At 44.7% G+C, this 16,772-nt stretch overlaps 1 protein-coding gene across 2 annotated transcripts in view; it reads left to right on the top strand.

The window, feature by feature from the left end:
- The window catches only part of SLC24A3 (solute carrier family 24 member 3), a 100,185-nt gene extending 84,047 nt beyond the window's left edge, over positions 1-16,138 (top strand). For both annotated transcript variants that reach the window (XM_008630751.2, XM_017730433.1), the window contains exons 15-16: positions 4,913-4,978; positions 5,938-16,138. In XM_008630751.2, the coding sequence (XP_008628973.2) occupies positions 4,913-4,978; positions 5,938-6,087 (216 nt within the window). In that variant the 3' untranslated portion in view covers positions 6,088-16,138. The remainder of the gene's footprint in view (positions 1-4,912; positions 4,979-5,937) is intronic.
- Positions 16,139-16,772: the final 634 nt, after the last annotated feature.

Below are 16,772 nucleotides of genomic sequence, written 5' to 3'. Positions count from 1 at the left end.
TGTTAGGCATCGGAGAATCCGGAGGGAAGCTAATGTTTGCAAAGCACACATGGAGACGGGAAGCATCACTGGTTCGCTCCTCGCTGACCGGTTGGTTTTCCCTGGTTTAATTCCAAAGCACTAGGGTGAATGGTACATTGGGACAAAGCTGGCTCCCTGGCTTCATGGCAGAGAGATTTTTGGGATGATTATACTGTAGTAGAGCAAAAGTGTCCCTGCCAAACCTTCTAGCATCCCTGGAGTTCTCTGCAGCCACAGCTCCCACATCTCCTGCGCGATAACCCTTAGTGGCCACGTGCAGCACTCCAGGTATGTACCCTCTGCAAAGTGAATTTTGTGATATGGAGCAAAACAGGGATGCTTTCTTAGGAGTCTAAAAAGAGCTTTAAGAAGGACATCCCATTTAAACATGCAGGAATGTAGCACATGTTTGAAGTTCCTGTTTGCTGAGACCGCTGTCTCATGGCAAGACCTTGGGAATGCAGGATTTAGACAGAATTTCCACTGCCAGGCAGAGGCACTGAAGGAGAAGGATCCCCAGACATACAGAAGACCTGCAGCTTTTTCAGCTGAGGGACTGGAAACAAAGCATAGCCCTTCTGAAATTCCTTACTGGGGTAATTTCTGTCATATTTGGGCCCTGAAGCAAAACCGGTCTGGGTTTTGGCAATAGCTCCTTGTTTTCCCTCAAGCAGCTGCCAGAAAAGAACTTCAGAATAGAATAACTTTATTTCCGTTGTTTCTCCTCTGCTGTTTAGCTTCAGCCTTGGCTGCCACAGCAGCATGGGAATGACTGGAGCTGGTGGCAGCATCTTTGCATTTGCTGCACAAGCAGCAGGGAGGTCACCCTCCCCACCCCCCTCACACTCTGACAGAGGAGGCTGTGAACGTGCAAACCTTCCGTGCGTGATCAGCCAGAACAGCATTCTTCTGCCTCAGCTTCAGCCCCTAGACACAAGCCAGTCCTCAAAGGGGAGTTTGGGAATATTGATTTTTCCTCCTCGCAGTATGAGGGAGTGCTTCATCTGCAGACAGTTTTCTCCTAGGGAAGAGGCATTTCCTATTCTTAAATGAACAGGGGACTGGGCTTTTCCCTATATAATTAAGACGACTCCAGCTGAGACTCTTCTTCTGGTGTTTGCCAAAACCTGAAATTATCTCCTCCCTTACTGTGAGTTCTGAATGTTTTGCTGCCCTTGTTTTCCCTGAACTTGCACATTTTCACATATCCCAAGGAAATGTGTTCATTGCCTCCTGCAGGAAATGCCACTCATCTCATGAGAGGGCTGCTTGACTAATTTCTGCCCTAATTTCACCCATCAAGGACACATTTTTCTTAAACTTTTGTTTCAAATTTCAGAATCTTCTAAGCTTCTGTGCTCACAGTTAAAAGTCATGATAAGAAATGGGGTAGGCTGTGGTGGTTACCAGAGGAGTGGAATAGTTCATCAGTTAAATCTATGTTTCCAGAGCTGTAGACTGATGGGAAATCTGTGAAACAGCAGCAGGTAGTCCGAAGTCAAATGCAGGAAAAGAAAGGGTTTGTCAGGAAGCTCATTTGGCTGAACTAGACAACACAGCACAGCTGGAATTTCTGGATGAAAAAGTGCAACTGTTTGAGTAAAAGAACGTTGCTGGTGAGCTCAAAGTCCTGGAAAAGCTGTGAAGAATTCCAGATGTTTCTACTGAGGCTCAGGAGGTGATGTATGCATGGCACCTCCCTGCCATGGAGCAGGCAGAAAAGGGACAGAAAAGGACAGAAACAACACGTGAGAAGAGCTCTAAAACAATCGAGAAGCGAATAGAAAAGATCAGAAGAACAGCTGGAACAAAGGGACATCGATGTAAGCCCGTTCCCAAAGCACGCTTGCCCTGGGATGACTGGGAGATGGATTCCACAGATGGGTGCCGGGCCTAATTCCAGATGAACTGGACTTGCAGTGCTGTGGGGTTACCCTGTGCACACCAGCATTCCCGTGGGCTTGGCTTGCAGGGAGCACCGCAGGGGCGCGGGCAGGGGCCCGCACGGGCACAGTGAGTCAGGCTCACCCCAGCAGCCTCGGGCACACGGGGAGAGTGGAAGGATCCTCCGGGTAAACAGAGAAGTACGGTGAGAGGAACGAGGCATACGTGAACTGTGGGGATTCCGCCTAGCTTGGATTTCACTCTCTCAAGACCACTCAGCAGCACTGTATAAAAATCACTTATGGTTCTGTAAGGTCACTTTCTGGAGTAGGTAGACGCCTGTTGAAAAATGTGGCAGGGCTGGCAGGAGCGTTCTTGTTGAGGTTAATTGATAGCTCTTTACTTTGCCCAGCAGAGGGAGCCGGGCTAGATACCGGGCCAGGGATGTTGTTGCTGGTTAAACGCAGGTTGGGAACTGCTGACCGCGAGTGAAACTCGAGTGTTTTGGCACAGTGACCCTGCGAGGGGAACTTGGTGCTCGCGCTGCAGAAGGGGTTGCCATGTCTGCTTTTCCCACACAGGAAAAGCATGACGTGTGTCGCTCTTACGTTGGTAAAGCTGCTGTGAATAATTAGCATACGTTCTCTGCTTTTGAATAATCCCCAGTGGCAGCTTTTATTCCCCTAAATGACCTCCAAGGAAGAGCCTTGCAGATAGTCTGAAGAAAGCAGCCTCAAACACCTCTCTTTGAAAGCACTGTCCTCAGCAAATTAGACACAGAGGCCTTTGGAATGCTCTGCTGGTTTTACGGAGGATGAAGGTGACTGAGAACCAGCATCCGCACTTTAGGTTAAATCCAGACATTTTCCGTGCTAAAATAATTCCATTTCTTCACTTGCTTCCTTTTCCTGTAGATCCCTTTCCAGTTGATACCTTTTATACTGACAGTTTTTACAGATATTGGCAGTGGTCAAACGAAATTCCTGACCAAAATCCAGACAGGAATTTATTGTAAAATAGTTTCTCTTTCTTAGCCAGCTGCTCTTCATTTGGGATAGCAGGGAAGGCAGCTTTAAATTTGTGTCGTAGTTACTCAGAGTTAGTGTACAGTTTTTTGCACTTTATAATAAGTAAGATGGAAATGCAGTCTAGCTGTTATGCGTGGGCCATTCTGATGGGTGGAAGCAGGAGAGGAGGAGTGGGTGCAGAGGAATGACTGAGGCAGAGCGGGCTGGTCCATCTCTGAAGTTTGCATTAGCAGTGGGATCATGACATTTTTCATCTTCAGTTATGCAGACAGTCCCAAAGTCGGTCTTCATGCCCTGAAGCAATCCAAATCCTTCATTTCTTTGAGCAGTCTGGTGAGGATGTTGTATTTAACATGTGATGGCCATAGGAATATAATGGTCCTACTGTCCCTCCATACCTTTACAGCATATAGCCTAAAGAAATCCTCCAGTACCTTTCAGACAAAATGATCATCATGGCTGTAGCCTTTTTTTATGATGTCAACAATCAGTAGGGAAGGAAAATGTGCCATTTGTGTGAGCTGGTACTTTGACAAGTGTGAAGGGAACAGCAAAGCTCGGGCAGCACAGATTGACACAGAGGATCCTGGGTGCATGGAGTTCAGTGCAGGCTCAGAGTTTCAAAGTGTCGGGACTGATCATCCTTTCTGACCCTACAAGTCAGGCTTTCCCCTCGGTGGTCCCTGGGGAGTGAACCTAGATCATTACTCTGCATTTAGGAGCAGTAATTGGGGTGAAAAGGATTTCCTGACTGTGGTGCAAAATGATACAATTGTATTAGCATCCCTGCATTCTTAAAATTGTAGTGCTGCTTGTCACAGTAGAAATATGCACTTCTCTTGCAAATGGGATTCTTTATAGTCTAACTGGAAGGATGGGAGCACTGAGAAGCCAACCTCCCCTAGAAGGACGACCTTTCCCTCCACACAGTAGCTCCTGGAGAAGCTCTCTCTCCTTGAGAGCCTCCGCTGAATTGTTCCCTGATGATGCTGCAGGTGATGCTGTTTGAGAAGGTCATATAAAAATGACCAAAAGGATAATGATTAAGTTCCCCAAGAGAAGGATGGGAAACCGAGGAGAAGTGTGGTCCTAGCTGAGGAGCAGGACTGGAGGAATGGCTTTACTCCCTGCAGCCTTCCTTTGTAACCTTGGGTTTATGTCTCACAAAAACCATGTTCTTAAAAGTATTTGGGCCTTAAAGATGTAGGTGAGGGCCTAAGGTTAGACTCCAGAGCCTCTAAAAGTGGCAGTTTAATGGCGTCCCAGCTTTGTGGACCTGCGTCTCGGTTCTCCTCTTGGACAGGGGCTGTAACTGGGGCTCTGCCATGGAGACAGCTACACCAGAGCCTGTGATGTGCCCGGGTACCTTATGCAGCGCTGCAGGCAGTAAGCTGTCTCTTTGTCTGATCTGCCTCAGTGCTAAATCATGTCCAGCCCGTGTTGGTGTGCCACGATGCATTGGCACAGACAATTTTTCAGCACCTGAGGCTCTGGTCTTGAGATTACTGACTTGTTCCCTTCACCAAGAGGAGTAAGAGTAGGGAAGAAATAAAGTGAGAGTAGGGAAGGAATTAGCTTCTCGTGCGTGTCCTTTTTTATTTTCCCCCACTGTGAAGCATTAATTGGTGACTGAATGCAAGAGTTCCTTTCCCCTGTTTGTTCTTACAGTACTTATATAGGAGTTAGTTGCCAAAAAGAAAATGTCATGGTATAATAGTACAAGGGAATGCAAAGCTCACGTGGAAGTGGAACACTGTGAAATGCTGTCAGGTCCTAAGGACACTCCTCTAATAACACTCCTTCCTTGACAAATTACGGAGTAGGCAAAGAAATCTGTGATGAAATGGTCAGACTTGGCATTAACAGCTTGCAAGCCACTGTTTAGCAGCTCAGCGGTTTAGGATTATGGAAATATAAGCAGAGAGGAATACTGTTGTTTGAAATTGTGAGATGGTTTGATAAACTTCCTTCTTTTACAGATTCGGTTAAACAGCAGAGGACTTATCTATTCTGTTGGTCTCCTGCTGGCATCAGTTTTTGTCACAGTATGTATATAGTCTTTCGTTCTTCTTTTCCAAAAGAGGGATTTTTATAGACATTTTCTTCACCTGCCCCTTTCTCACCTCCAGCTGAAATAGTGGTTGCAAAGTCTGTTGTTACGGGATGGGGTGCTCCCTGCTGTTGAAAGCTTCCCAAGACCTTGATCCGGCTCTTTGCAGGAGCTGTCACTCCCACGGGATGGCACTCCTGCTCCTACAGGTTTTCATGGGAGGAGCCTGGGAGAACCATTAGTAATCATCAGTTATTTCTCTGCTAGAGCTGGAGCAGGTCCCTTGATGCATGATGAGATCCATTCTCCTGTGAGACAAGCAGACAAAATGCTGAGCAGGTTGCTCTGTAGGATCCTTCTGAAATACAACACAGTCCAGAAGAAACAGTGCCTGACAATGTTTCTGTTGAAATCAGTGCTTTGTGTTCCCTGACCTTTCCCAGAAATGATAGAAGAGGAATGATGTGACATCTTCCAAATCTTGAAAACGGGGGCAGGGGGGGGGGCGTCCTGTGCAATGCACACCAACACAATTCCCACACACACAAGACTTTTAATCTTTGGTGGGAGCAAACTGTGCAAAGTCAAGCAGTCTCGGACTGTGTGGCTCTAGACTGAGATTCAGAGGAGCACATGAAGCATTTTGAATTTAAAAAAAAGGGACCTGGCCTGTAAATCCATTTCTGATTGAATTTAATGGGATTGTTCTTGCCAAAATTAAATTTGCTGCAGGAACTTAAGGTGAGGTGATGTGAGTCAGGGTGGCTTCTGTGACTGCTGCTCTGATTTACTTGAGCTGTGGTTTTCAGCTCACTTGCTGCAGTTTGTGATTGCTTCCAACTGATCATCATCAGTAAGGGGACAGTCCTCTTTTGGCTCCCGTAGCTGAGGAGGGGATTTACCACTTTGTTCAAAATGTTCCTGCTGTGGTGGCTTACTCTGTGTTTATTGTAGGTTTTTGGTGTCCACGTGAACAAATGGAAACTGGATAAGAAGCTAGGGTGTGTGTGCCTTTCCCTTTACGGCATCTTCCTGTGTTTCTCCATCATGACAGAGTTCAATGTTTTCACTTTTGTGAACTTGCCAATGTGCAGAGATCACTAACGCAGGTGGCAGACTGTCAGGAGGAGCTTCCTTTTTACCTGTGCAATACAAGCCACGGCTGGCATCTCCTGGATGCAGTGCACCTCCAAGTCGTGACCTATATCCTGTTCACTGTTCATAGGACCTGTGGCCCCATCTAGGTTTGTCCTCTCCCTGGCCCCCACAGCCCGGAGCAATCCTTCGTCGATGTGAAGAGTTCTTTTCAACATTCGTGTGATTTCCTAGCTCAGTTTTTGAACAGTGTGACTGGGACTCAAGATGAACTGGCTGCTAACTGGCGTTAAGCCAGTCAAAACTAGTCTGCTACAATTCCTTCTTTTTTTAAGTTATTTGATGGAAGACTAATTAATTTATGACTTAAGACTATTGCTACAGTGCAGAAGAGGGTACGTCGTATGGAGGTTGACTTTCAAGGAGAATCATGGGAATTTTTTTTTGGTTGTGGGGGGTGGTTTTTTTGTTTTGTTTGTTTTTAGTTTTTAGTTTTGGGTTTGCAGGTTTTTTTGTTTGTTTGGGGGGTGGGGGTGTTGTTTTTGTTCTTTTTTTTTTTTACTTGCCAGAGATCAACGTCCTCTCTTGCATCTTCTCGTTCTGAGTGCTGGGTCTCCTGTAACAATCCAAAGGCCACAAGGCAGTGTAAAATGGAAATGCAATTCAAGGTACTCAGCATAAGAATGGATAAAAGAAGATTGTCGAGGAAAAAACTGATGACTTTTTACTATAAATAGTTAACCTTGTACAGGTGTGATGAGGAATGCCAGCTAAATGTGGATTCAAAGGGTAAACACCGCTACCATTTTACTATGAATGTTGGAGTTTTATTTATTAGGGCGTTTGTTATTTCCAAGCAATAGTTTGATCAACAGCCCAGGAGGGCTGCCAAGGAGGTGTCCTGGTTTTTAATGATCTGCGTGTGGAAATGGAAGGTCAGAACTTTCTCTCCTTCATCAGATTTTTTGTTTTGGGGGGATTCAATAGTTCATGTCTTATTCGTTCTGAGAAGGACGTAAGTACATGTCAAAACTTTTCTAAATGAGTTACAGACACTGGTTTCTTTAAGAGGAAAGAGGCATATTTTGCACAGACATAGTTACTGAAGTCATAATTTGCCATTCTTTAAAGAATACACTGGACCTGGCCAGATATTTGTCGTCTTTAGCAGTTGAATTTACCTGATAACAGATCATGTGGATTCATCACCCCTCCTTTGGGATGGGGGAAGACACAGACAGAGATGGCACATTTTAAAATGTGGAATATCTTCAATGCAGACTCGCTCACAGATCTTAAGTTATTGTGAAAGTTTAGCTATTCATTGTTCCAATATCCCTGCTAGATTTTGTATAATTCTGTATTAATACGCAGGCAGATTCCGCCCCCTGAGAAACACCATCACTGCTTCATTTGTATGTATTGATACTGTGGGTTCTTGCCACTGCAGCTCTTGTATTTACTTTAAGCACTGATCACTTCTGATCCATTTGGTATGTTTTTTCCTCTTGTATATGTTCTACTATGAAATGTATTAAGAGACTACCAGCTAGGTTTTGTCTATGGTACAAACAGTGGCAAATAATAGTAAAGGTACAGCTAACCCTACGTAACAGAAAGAAAGGAAAAAAAACCAAAACACCAAACCCTAAACTATAGCAGGAAATGAAAGAGCTCCGGTTTAAAAGAAAGAAGAAGAGAGCCACGTTCTGTTCACAGATGAAAAGCCAACTTTTATTTCATTTGCACTTTTGGAAGGGATTTTTCCAGTCTGGTTTCCTTTGGGCAAAATGTTGTAAGTGAAAATATTTACACCCTGTGGTTTCCATTCAGCTCAGCACCTGGTTTTCTTTGTTTGTTACACCAAACACGTGGAGGCACTGGCAGCTCTTGCACTGTGCGTGGCAGCGAAGTCCTGTGGAAAAAGCCACGTCCCGTTGGCCTCGCTCGGGGAGCAACGTGTGCCGGTGGATCCCTGGCAAGAAGAAGGAAGGGTCCAGGGACAGGCAGCAGAGAGAGTCGATGACGTGCCTGCATCGCCATTTTTCGTCCTGGAAAGCATTTGTGTTGCTGCTTGTTGAGCCCTGCAGCTGTGGTTTGAGCAGCCTTCTCGTACCTGTGCCCGCGGGACATCCTCTTGCGCTGGGAAGCCCACTGTACCTTCCTGTCGTTGGGTCTTTGTTTCTTTTGTCGTTGTTCTTAATGAGATGAATAATAATAATAACAACCACTAAAATGCCTAAAATACTTCCTTAAGTGAAATGATGTTTGCAACAGTGTGGCATGCGTCACTAAAGCCACCCCACAAACACGCAGCTCTGCTCTCATAGCGAGATGCGGTAGCTCCTAAGCAGAGTGTGTGTCCTTGCTGATAAGGGGAAGGAAAAAAAGGAGAGAAGTTCCATATCAGGGCCTATTATTACTTCTATTTTGAATATTTATACTGCTGCTCCAATGGAGCCAGTTGGATCTATTTCTGCGAAATAGCCATTACCTATCCCATGGCACAAAAACTGCACAAGTATTTTTTAGGAACTTTTCCTACTGGTGTGCATTAAATACTGTAGTAATTGTGTAGTTTTGTGTTGTGTGTAAAACCTGAAATACCTTGCTTTGATACTTGTGTGTGTTCCCAGAATGTTCTGCGAGTCGCTTGTTCTAAGCAGAAGCAAAAGGTACCTGGAACTGCCGTTACCTGTGCCACAGGAGAATTGATAAGCATGTCCTAGAGCGATGCTTCCTGCCAGATGCGCTTCTGATTTGCAGCTAAACCGTCTGGTCCAGGCCTGGTTTGGAACAGAGCAGACCGACTGAATGTGCGTAGCGGTGCCGGAGGGAGCGTGCCTCTCACGTGTGGCAGCACAGTCACAGCCTGTGCAAAAGGCCCCAAGGCAAAAAACCAGCAATTTTTGGCATCCTTCCTGTACGCCGGCTCCAAAAGTCGCGTGGACGGTCCTATTCCAATGCAGTGCAGACTCAGAGCTTTACTGGGTCTTGCAGAGCACTGAGTCTCCCAGAGGCTCTCTCCCTCCCAGGGGTTCTCTCCTCCCGAGGTTGGACTCTGGAGGACAGCCAGTGCCTGGCTTCAGCGTCCCCATGGGAGGCTCTGCTGTGCCCGCGGCTGCCCGAGCTGTGAGCCACCTCCAGCTCAGGAGCCAGCTGGGGGCTGGGGGTGGCTGCTCCAGGGGGAAAGGAGGGAGCTGAGGGGCTCTGAGGCCCGGGGTTGGGGCTGCACGGAGCCACCAGTGAAGCAGTGTTGTGTTGGGCTTTTTTAGCGTGACTGTGATTCATTTGCAGTTTTAATCTTCCGAAAGCAAGGGTCACCTTCGCATCTGAGGCTGCTCCGGTTTTTGGACCAGTCAACTGTTTTTGTTTCCATTCCTAGCAATTTCAGACGATCTTTAATGACTATTTCAAAGGGAGATTAAAGAGCCTTTTCCTCCGTGGAGACGCTTCACTGCAGTTCTGACTTTGACTTAAGTATGTGATCCTTGGCTGGCTTCAGATCTGCCTGACATGGATGGCCTCCTTTCGAAGGCAGAATGATAGGATAGGGTATGATAACAGATGGTTTTAAGACATGCTGGGAAAACTGCTTTTGTCCTTACCAAGGGTCAATTTTTTACTTGCCTTTTTTCCCCCCCATTTTTCTTTTTGTTTTTGTTTTTCATGTGCTGCACTTCTTGATAGACTTTTTCTGTGATAGGAACACCAATCCGAAATGTGTGCATGGGAGATTTTTTACTTGCATAATTTGTTGGTTTTGCTGTGATGTCACTTGCATGCTTAGTTTCCAGCTCTCTGTCCTCAGCAGTGTCACTGAAATCAACTGATTACCTTTGGATTTGTGATGGTGGTGCTCGTGCAGAACGAGGGGCAGGACTGGCATTTTTTCTTGGCGAAACAAATCAGGTAGAATGGCAGTCTAGTTTAGAAAAAACAACATTCAAGGCAGGTGGAGCAACCTAAAGGTAACGTTTAATACCCTGCTGTCAGAACAGGGCTTTTTATATGTCTTTTCCAAATACCCCTATTGATACTTGTGAGTTAGAATGTAAATTGAATATTGTTGAACAACTTTTTAGAAAACCATAGCTTTCTGCTGATTGACAAAGGTTTCTTATATTAAGATTTTTTGGAAACTCTAATCCTTTCAATTAAAATTCACAGAGATGCGATAGTGTGACGTTTACCTGTTTCAAAGTTACACCACTGGAGCTTTAAACTTGTTTAAAAATAAAATTTAAAAATCAATCTCAGTGGACCATGCTTACCTAGATTCAAATCTGCCTTGTACTTACAAAGTTCCACTTGATCAGCAGCCACTGCAAGTCTGTCTGAAGGAGACTTAAATCTGGGTAAGAATGTCCCTTTTAGGTTGGCACAACTTTAACTTTTAAAGCCATGTTTTTAAGGGAAGTTAAACAGTTTAAACCCATGGTTTTCAGGAAAGCAATGGAGCTTTGAATATTTTGAAAGACCTCAGCCACTTCAGATTTAAGGAGCTGCAGAGTCTGAGTGTGCTGAATGGATGTACCAAGCCGAGTGCAAGGCTTAGTTTCAGGAAGAGAGTTTTCAGTATTCAGGGACTTGAGTGAAATCTGACCTTTGTGAAACCAGGGGCAGAACCCCAGTGACTGTTGTAGGGTCAGTGATGTGTTTGTAGCAGTGAGTCCCGGAAGGGATGGGGACGCTGCATTTTTTTGGGTGAGTGACCTTTTTTTTTTCTTACCTGAAAAGATAAATGACTATTAATTTAATAAGGCCAAGCACCTTTAAGGGAATTTACATGAATATTCTGTTAGCACTTCCTGGCCTCAAATCTGAAGCACAGTTCCAAAATGCATCTACTTCTGCCCAAACTGCTCGGACTTGTCTGGCTGAATCTGCAGAACCGAGCTTGGTGTGGACAAATCCCTGCCTTTTGGAGAAGTTCACTTTATTCCTGGGAAAGCAATAGGGTAAGAAATGGCAGTCTGTTTCATTGTGCCCTGGGGATGTAAATTGGCTGTGAAATCAAGTGTATGCTGGCCCTGAAACAGTCTGTCATCACAAGCAAGTTATCCACTTGGGTTTGGGTAGAAGCATCTAATTTCAGGAAGGCTTCTAAAAAAAGCACAGTTTGTTTAAAGCAACATATTTTTAAATGTATTTATGTAGCAAAAATGACTTCATTGTGGTATTTTTTAGATAGGTTTCTGTTTTTCTAATAGACTTGCAGAACAAGTTTGAAACCCTCCACACCAGAACAACCTGACAGAAATCTTGTCAGTGTAATCTTCATCTGCCGGGTTGGATTTGAATGGTGCTAAAAGTCAACGTGATAATTTTACAGCAGCAATGCAACGTAACGTTTTTACTGCCAGCTGAGGAAAAACACACCTCTGGATGCCTGACCCTGTGAGGATGTTTGTAGGTGATTACAGATCTGCTCCACTGTTGAGCATTTGTCGCCGAGGTTTTCCATTGGCGTGCCTGACAAGCAGAGCAAGACCTGGGGTTCCTGGAGGAGAGCAGTGCCTGCTGCTGAACGTTTTGTCCTGTAATGTGAGGAGAGGGCTGCTGGTACACAGGCCCCTTGGCTACTGGTTACTGCTGCCAGTGCTCCTTTTCCATAGCAGGAGCATGTATTTCTCTGAGGACCAAGTCTTACCTTAGCTCTGGTCAGCGTTGCTTTTGGCTGACAAATGCTGGAGCAGGGGAGGCAGCAAGGGCTCCGTTCACTTTCTGTGTGTAGAGGCAGATGTTGGGTGGCAGATGCTGTGTCACAGGAGGACTTTGGATAGAGCCTGTATAAATGTTGGGACGTTCCATGAAATCTTTCCCAAGAGCAGGCATCCCTGTACACCCAGCAGCCACCTGCTTGCTTCCTTATTTTGTCTTGCTCCTTGTGTTGCCAGGATTCAGAATTTTGCTTCCACTTTCTCATAAGCTGCATCCCTCTGACTTTGAAGGCTGAGCCACATCCTGCCTTCTGTAACACAGAATTAATGCTCTGGGCTAGCAGAAATGGTGTGCAGGCTTTGATCCAGTAAGCTGATGGGAGAAAATGCAAGCAGATCCTTGCTTGGCGTACCAGCCTCCGAGCACCTGACTCCGAAGAGCACGAGCTGCCTGCCTGGGAAGTGCCCCAAGCCACTGGGACAATCAGTCACTGCACAAGTACGTGGGGACGCTTTTCGTGGGATATGTGTGTTTTCAGAGACTCTTTCAAGGGAGTTTTGTACCCTGTGCAAAGACATGCTTTGTACAATAAATATAATTGATCTAATTAAGGGATTCTAGATCTGACCTGGGCCTTTTACACTTTGTGAAGCCAGATTATACTATATGGGAGTTTTACTGAGGGACTCAGTTATAAGTTCATATAATTCATAGGCAGGTTTTTAGTGTTATTTTTTTTAAATGTATGAACATAGATTTGTATTCAAACAAAATACAATATTTATACATATATATATACACACTTTACCTAGTAAATTATATGTGTTAACTGTTGTTAAATTGATGCCCTGTGGTAACCAGCTGTTACTGCAAAGGAATAAATTCTTATCATGGCAACTGCTAAGATGCTGTAAATGTATGAGTATTCAAGACAGTCTTATACATACCTATTTATAAACTCAAGCAAAGTTTTTATTTGTTTTAGCAAGGTATTGTGAGTGGTGCATGGCAGTTGCCTGTCTGTAATATATCAGGTCAAAAGCCTAAACAGCTTATCTGTGTGCATTCAGCAATATTTCTAATTATTGTTAGTCATTTGAAATCCCAGTTCTATTGCTGAATGTAAAGTTAGCCTGGGGGGGTGGGGAGGGGGAAGAGCACGCACAAGACATTGAGGAGCTCAGAAAGTTCTGCACTGCAGTATTTATGCATTTTATTTATTTATTTATCAAATACAGAGAGCTGAGCCCCTGGTTCAAGAAAACATTTCCCCGTGCTGGCAGAAGATTTAGGAACCTAATTTCGGTGCCCTCCTAAAGCTAATGCCAAGTTCCCCTGGACCAGGGGCCAAGCAGACTAAGCTATTTAAAGCATAATTCCGTCCTTTTAAGTGGCCACAAGAAGGGGTGAGACCTTCTCAAATGCTTCTTTTAACTTCTTTCAGTAGAGAAGCTGAGAAATGCTGAGAGATCCAAGGACGCTTCTGCAGCTCATCTGTAAGAGTAGAAATATATAAATAATAAATACTCCTTGCACTTTTAATATTTGTAATACCCCTGTCCTGAGGTACTGTTTGCAATAATCAAAATTCACATTTCAAAAGCTGCCCACAAGTAGATTTTTTTTATTACTACTTTGTAGAGGTTTTTTTTTGTTCCCCCTTTTCATTAAGGAAGTAATCTTCCTTTGGCTTGTTTTGCCAGTTCTTTTTAACAATAAGTGATTGGCTCTGGTTAAATGTGAAGATCCCCCTAAACCAGGAGTCATGTGCCAGCAAATGCTTGGGGGTAGCCAACGTTTATTGTCCCAGCTTAATGACAGGGTTGTTCCCATTTACAGCAGGCAAGGACCTCCCACCTTGAAATCCTGCAGTAAAAGCCGTCCCACCACTCACAACCACAATAATCCCCTATTTCCACCGCACTGGTTTGGTTTGGGGGGGTCAGCAGATCTCCAGTGTAGAAGAATATATCACATCATCACTATCAGTGTGGATGACGTAGGGCTTACTGGGGGAAAACACAACAGCACCAATGGAGTCCTTTTACAGACCATGTATTGGGGGGGACTGGAAGTCTTTCTTTTGCCAGCGTTAAAGACATGGGGGAGTTAGAGATCAGGAAAGAAAAAAATGGAAGATAAAGGCAGAATGCACAAAGTACAGCCTCAGTCTTTCATGAAGGTTTGTATAATGTTCAAGTTTTGCATAGAGTGAGCTCCCATATTCTGTCAAGCATAGAGCTCAGCTGAGTTGTTCATTCTTGGTTCTCAGAAACAACCTTTTTCTCTCATGTTTCTCACTGCTGTGTCAGGACCTCTGAGCGTAATGTGCATTTCTGTATCACAGAACTGCTTTGTGAAGTCGCTTACGTGAAGTGAGCGGGCACATAGATTGAACCACAACAGGTTTTTGAAAGAAGCCAAAGCAAGATGTTTGTGTAGTAACTTTGTTCTGATGGATTTTTTTTTTTTTTAATGGGTGCCAGAAGCAAAGGACACAAAGTGTGATTCTGTAATCATGCAGCACCAGTGGAGGGCAAATGCTAGCGTGAATAGTATGGCATCACAAAAAGCTGTCTGTTGTGGAATTCAGATATTGGCAAGTTTCACGGGTCGCATTTACATGAAGATTTGCCTGGATGCTACTTGATCTTTGCAACCCTTGGTCTTTGATCAGGAAAGGTGAGAAGTACTTTGTCCCTTTCTCAGGGAGAAGGGAGAGAGATGCCTAAGCCAATGTCTCCAGACTCGCACCCTGGCTGCACAGGCGTGCAAGTAGCAATCTGTGTACCTGAGAGCTCACTGGTGTGCAGTGACCTTCGCAGTGCATTGAAGATTTAGGGGTAAATTTTAGTTAGTGTTCCCTTGAGGAACAGTGTGATTGACTTCACTGTCTCCCCTCGTAAAGCTGAGAATCCCTACTGTGCAGGCAGTATGTGTGTGAGATTACTAACGGAATGTTACCTTCGTCCTTGCATCGAATCTTTGTTTTCCAGACTGAAACCATACTAGGAAGATGTTTGTTCATAAGGGTTTGGGGGACTTTGTTTGATTTTTTGCTGTCTGTCAAAGTCTTGTGCAACATGAACCCTCCCGGCAAGGTCTGGCAGTCGTTTGGGTGTTCTCCTTGCTGGTGCATCCATTGGAGCTTCAGCCAGTGGGACATGTGGGAGGGCGGGGGTGGTCCTTCCACTGGTCCCAGACACAGGTGTGTGACAAGCAGCGGAAGGGTCACTCCTGCCGAGCACTCCAGCACGGGCCTGGCAATCGGAATTGAGGCACAGGTGAATCAGGATTCCACAAAACAAAAGGGTGAGCAGACAGACCTGTTAATCCTCAAGTGTGCTGCACAAGTTTTATCCCCTTCGCGTGTTTTAGCCAAGCCCAAACTGTGGCGTGTACGTGGTGCCAAGCCAAAGGCAGCCAAGCTCGGCACCCACGGTCAGCCTGGCATCACCAAGGCATGTGGGGGCAGCCCCAGGTCCAGCACTCTGTCCAGGGGGTGTTTAAATCATTTCAGGGCCCAGCAGTCAGCTGTTCAAGATGTGATAATTTCACAGAGCTACAGTGGACAATTTGGGTTTGTGCTGTTGCTGAAGCCTTAGGCTGCTGAATGTGATCCCTGCTGTGGCTTGCTCTAAAACAGACACCTGAGACCGTGCCAGTCTGAATCGTGGGCGTGGTGGGTTCTCTGCCTTGTGGCACAGTCACAGCATCCAAGCTGCAGGAAACACAGCAATAAAAGTGTCTGATAGGAGCACCTTTGGTTCGAGTGGGGAGCAAACGACACGGGGTCCCTTATCTCTGGGCAATTCTGTGATGCTTCTAATCATAAGGAAGAAGATGTAGGTGGAACTGAGTGCAAATGTACATATAATGTATGTTCATTTACAACCAGCCAGAAAGCAAAATAAGCAGTGGTTTCTAGTAGAATAATTCTACTCAAAATAGCTTTTTATTAAGTCAGCTTAAAAGTGTTAAAATGGTGGAGCCACAGACAAAACATTTGTTACCTTTTGAAATGAGTTGCAATGGTTTTGTCATACTTGTACAAGTGTTATAAGGTCAGCCTTTCTGTATGTTTTACAACTTACTGTAGAGTAGTCTTCTATGCCTAGCTGTTCCACTTGCCTGTGTAAGTTACAAATCTAACAGAAATGAAAGCATGCATTTTTCTCTGTTTGCTGGTAACCTTGAAATTAGAAACTTGTATTTCTGTGTTTTTAATGTGTTATATTATAAACAAAATTCACAGCACTATTGTCTATGGAATATCAAAAAGTTTTATTAGAATGAATTACTTTAAATGTTTTGTCAATTGATTTAATAATGTGTCAGACATCTACACTAAGACAATATAATGTTTATCAATAAAAATATCCTCTCTTTGTACTAACTTAACACTTCAGGGTGTGCTTGGACATAGGAGTAGAGCACCCCTGTGGGTTCCAATCCCAATTATTTATTAATTTTTGGCTTAATTTTGAGAGTACTCCATACCCCTTGTTTGACCTGAGCATTGGATATGGGAGCAAAGAAAGAAGAAAAGAGAGCTTTTTTTTATACTTTGTATTACCTGTGCCACTGCATGTGTGTTTGCTGTGAAACACAGCGGTTCCTTTAGAAGTCATCCAGGACATGTAGGAATCTGTGCAGAAACAAACACTCTGGGAATTTTATTTGTTATTATATGAAGAGTCAAATAATGCTTTTTTACAGCAGCACAGATCTGAAATTACTGGACTGGCGTTAGTTAATCTCTTCTAGCATAGGGAAGTGGGAGCTGACTGTCACTCTCCCAGCTGGAGCAATCCGTGCCTGTGCCTGCTTCAGCCACTGACAGCCGTGGTGGTGAGAGCCAGTCCTCCCTCCGAAGCAGTTCCTGGAGTAAAGTTTTCAGTAATGCTTGGAATAATAATGAGGGGGCGGGCAGCTTCCCTTACAGAGCAAAGCACTTGTGGGCAGGGCTGGTCAGAAGCCCGCGCGTTGAGAGAGGGAAATGCTTGTGCTGCTTTTCTACTCTGCATCAG

The sequence above is a fragment of the Corvus brachyrhynchos genome, unplaced genomic scaffold (genome assembly GCF_000691975.1).
Source record: "Corvus brachyrhynchos isolate BGI_N302 unplaced genomic scaffold, ASM69197v1 scaffold133, whole genome shotgun sequence".
Classification (NCBI taxonomy): domain Eukaryota; kingdom Metazoa; phylum Chordata; class Aves; order Passeriformes; family Corvidae; genus Corvus; species Corvus brachyrhynchos.
This window is presented reverse-complemented; position numbering and strand designations above follow the sequence as displayed.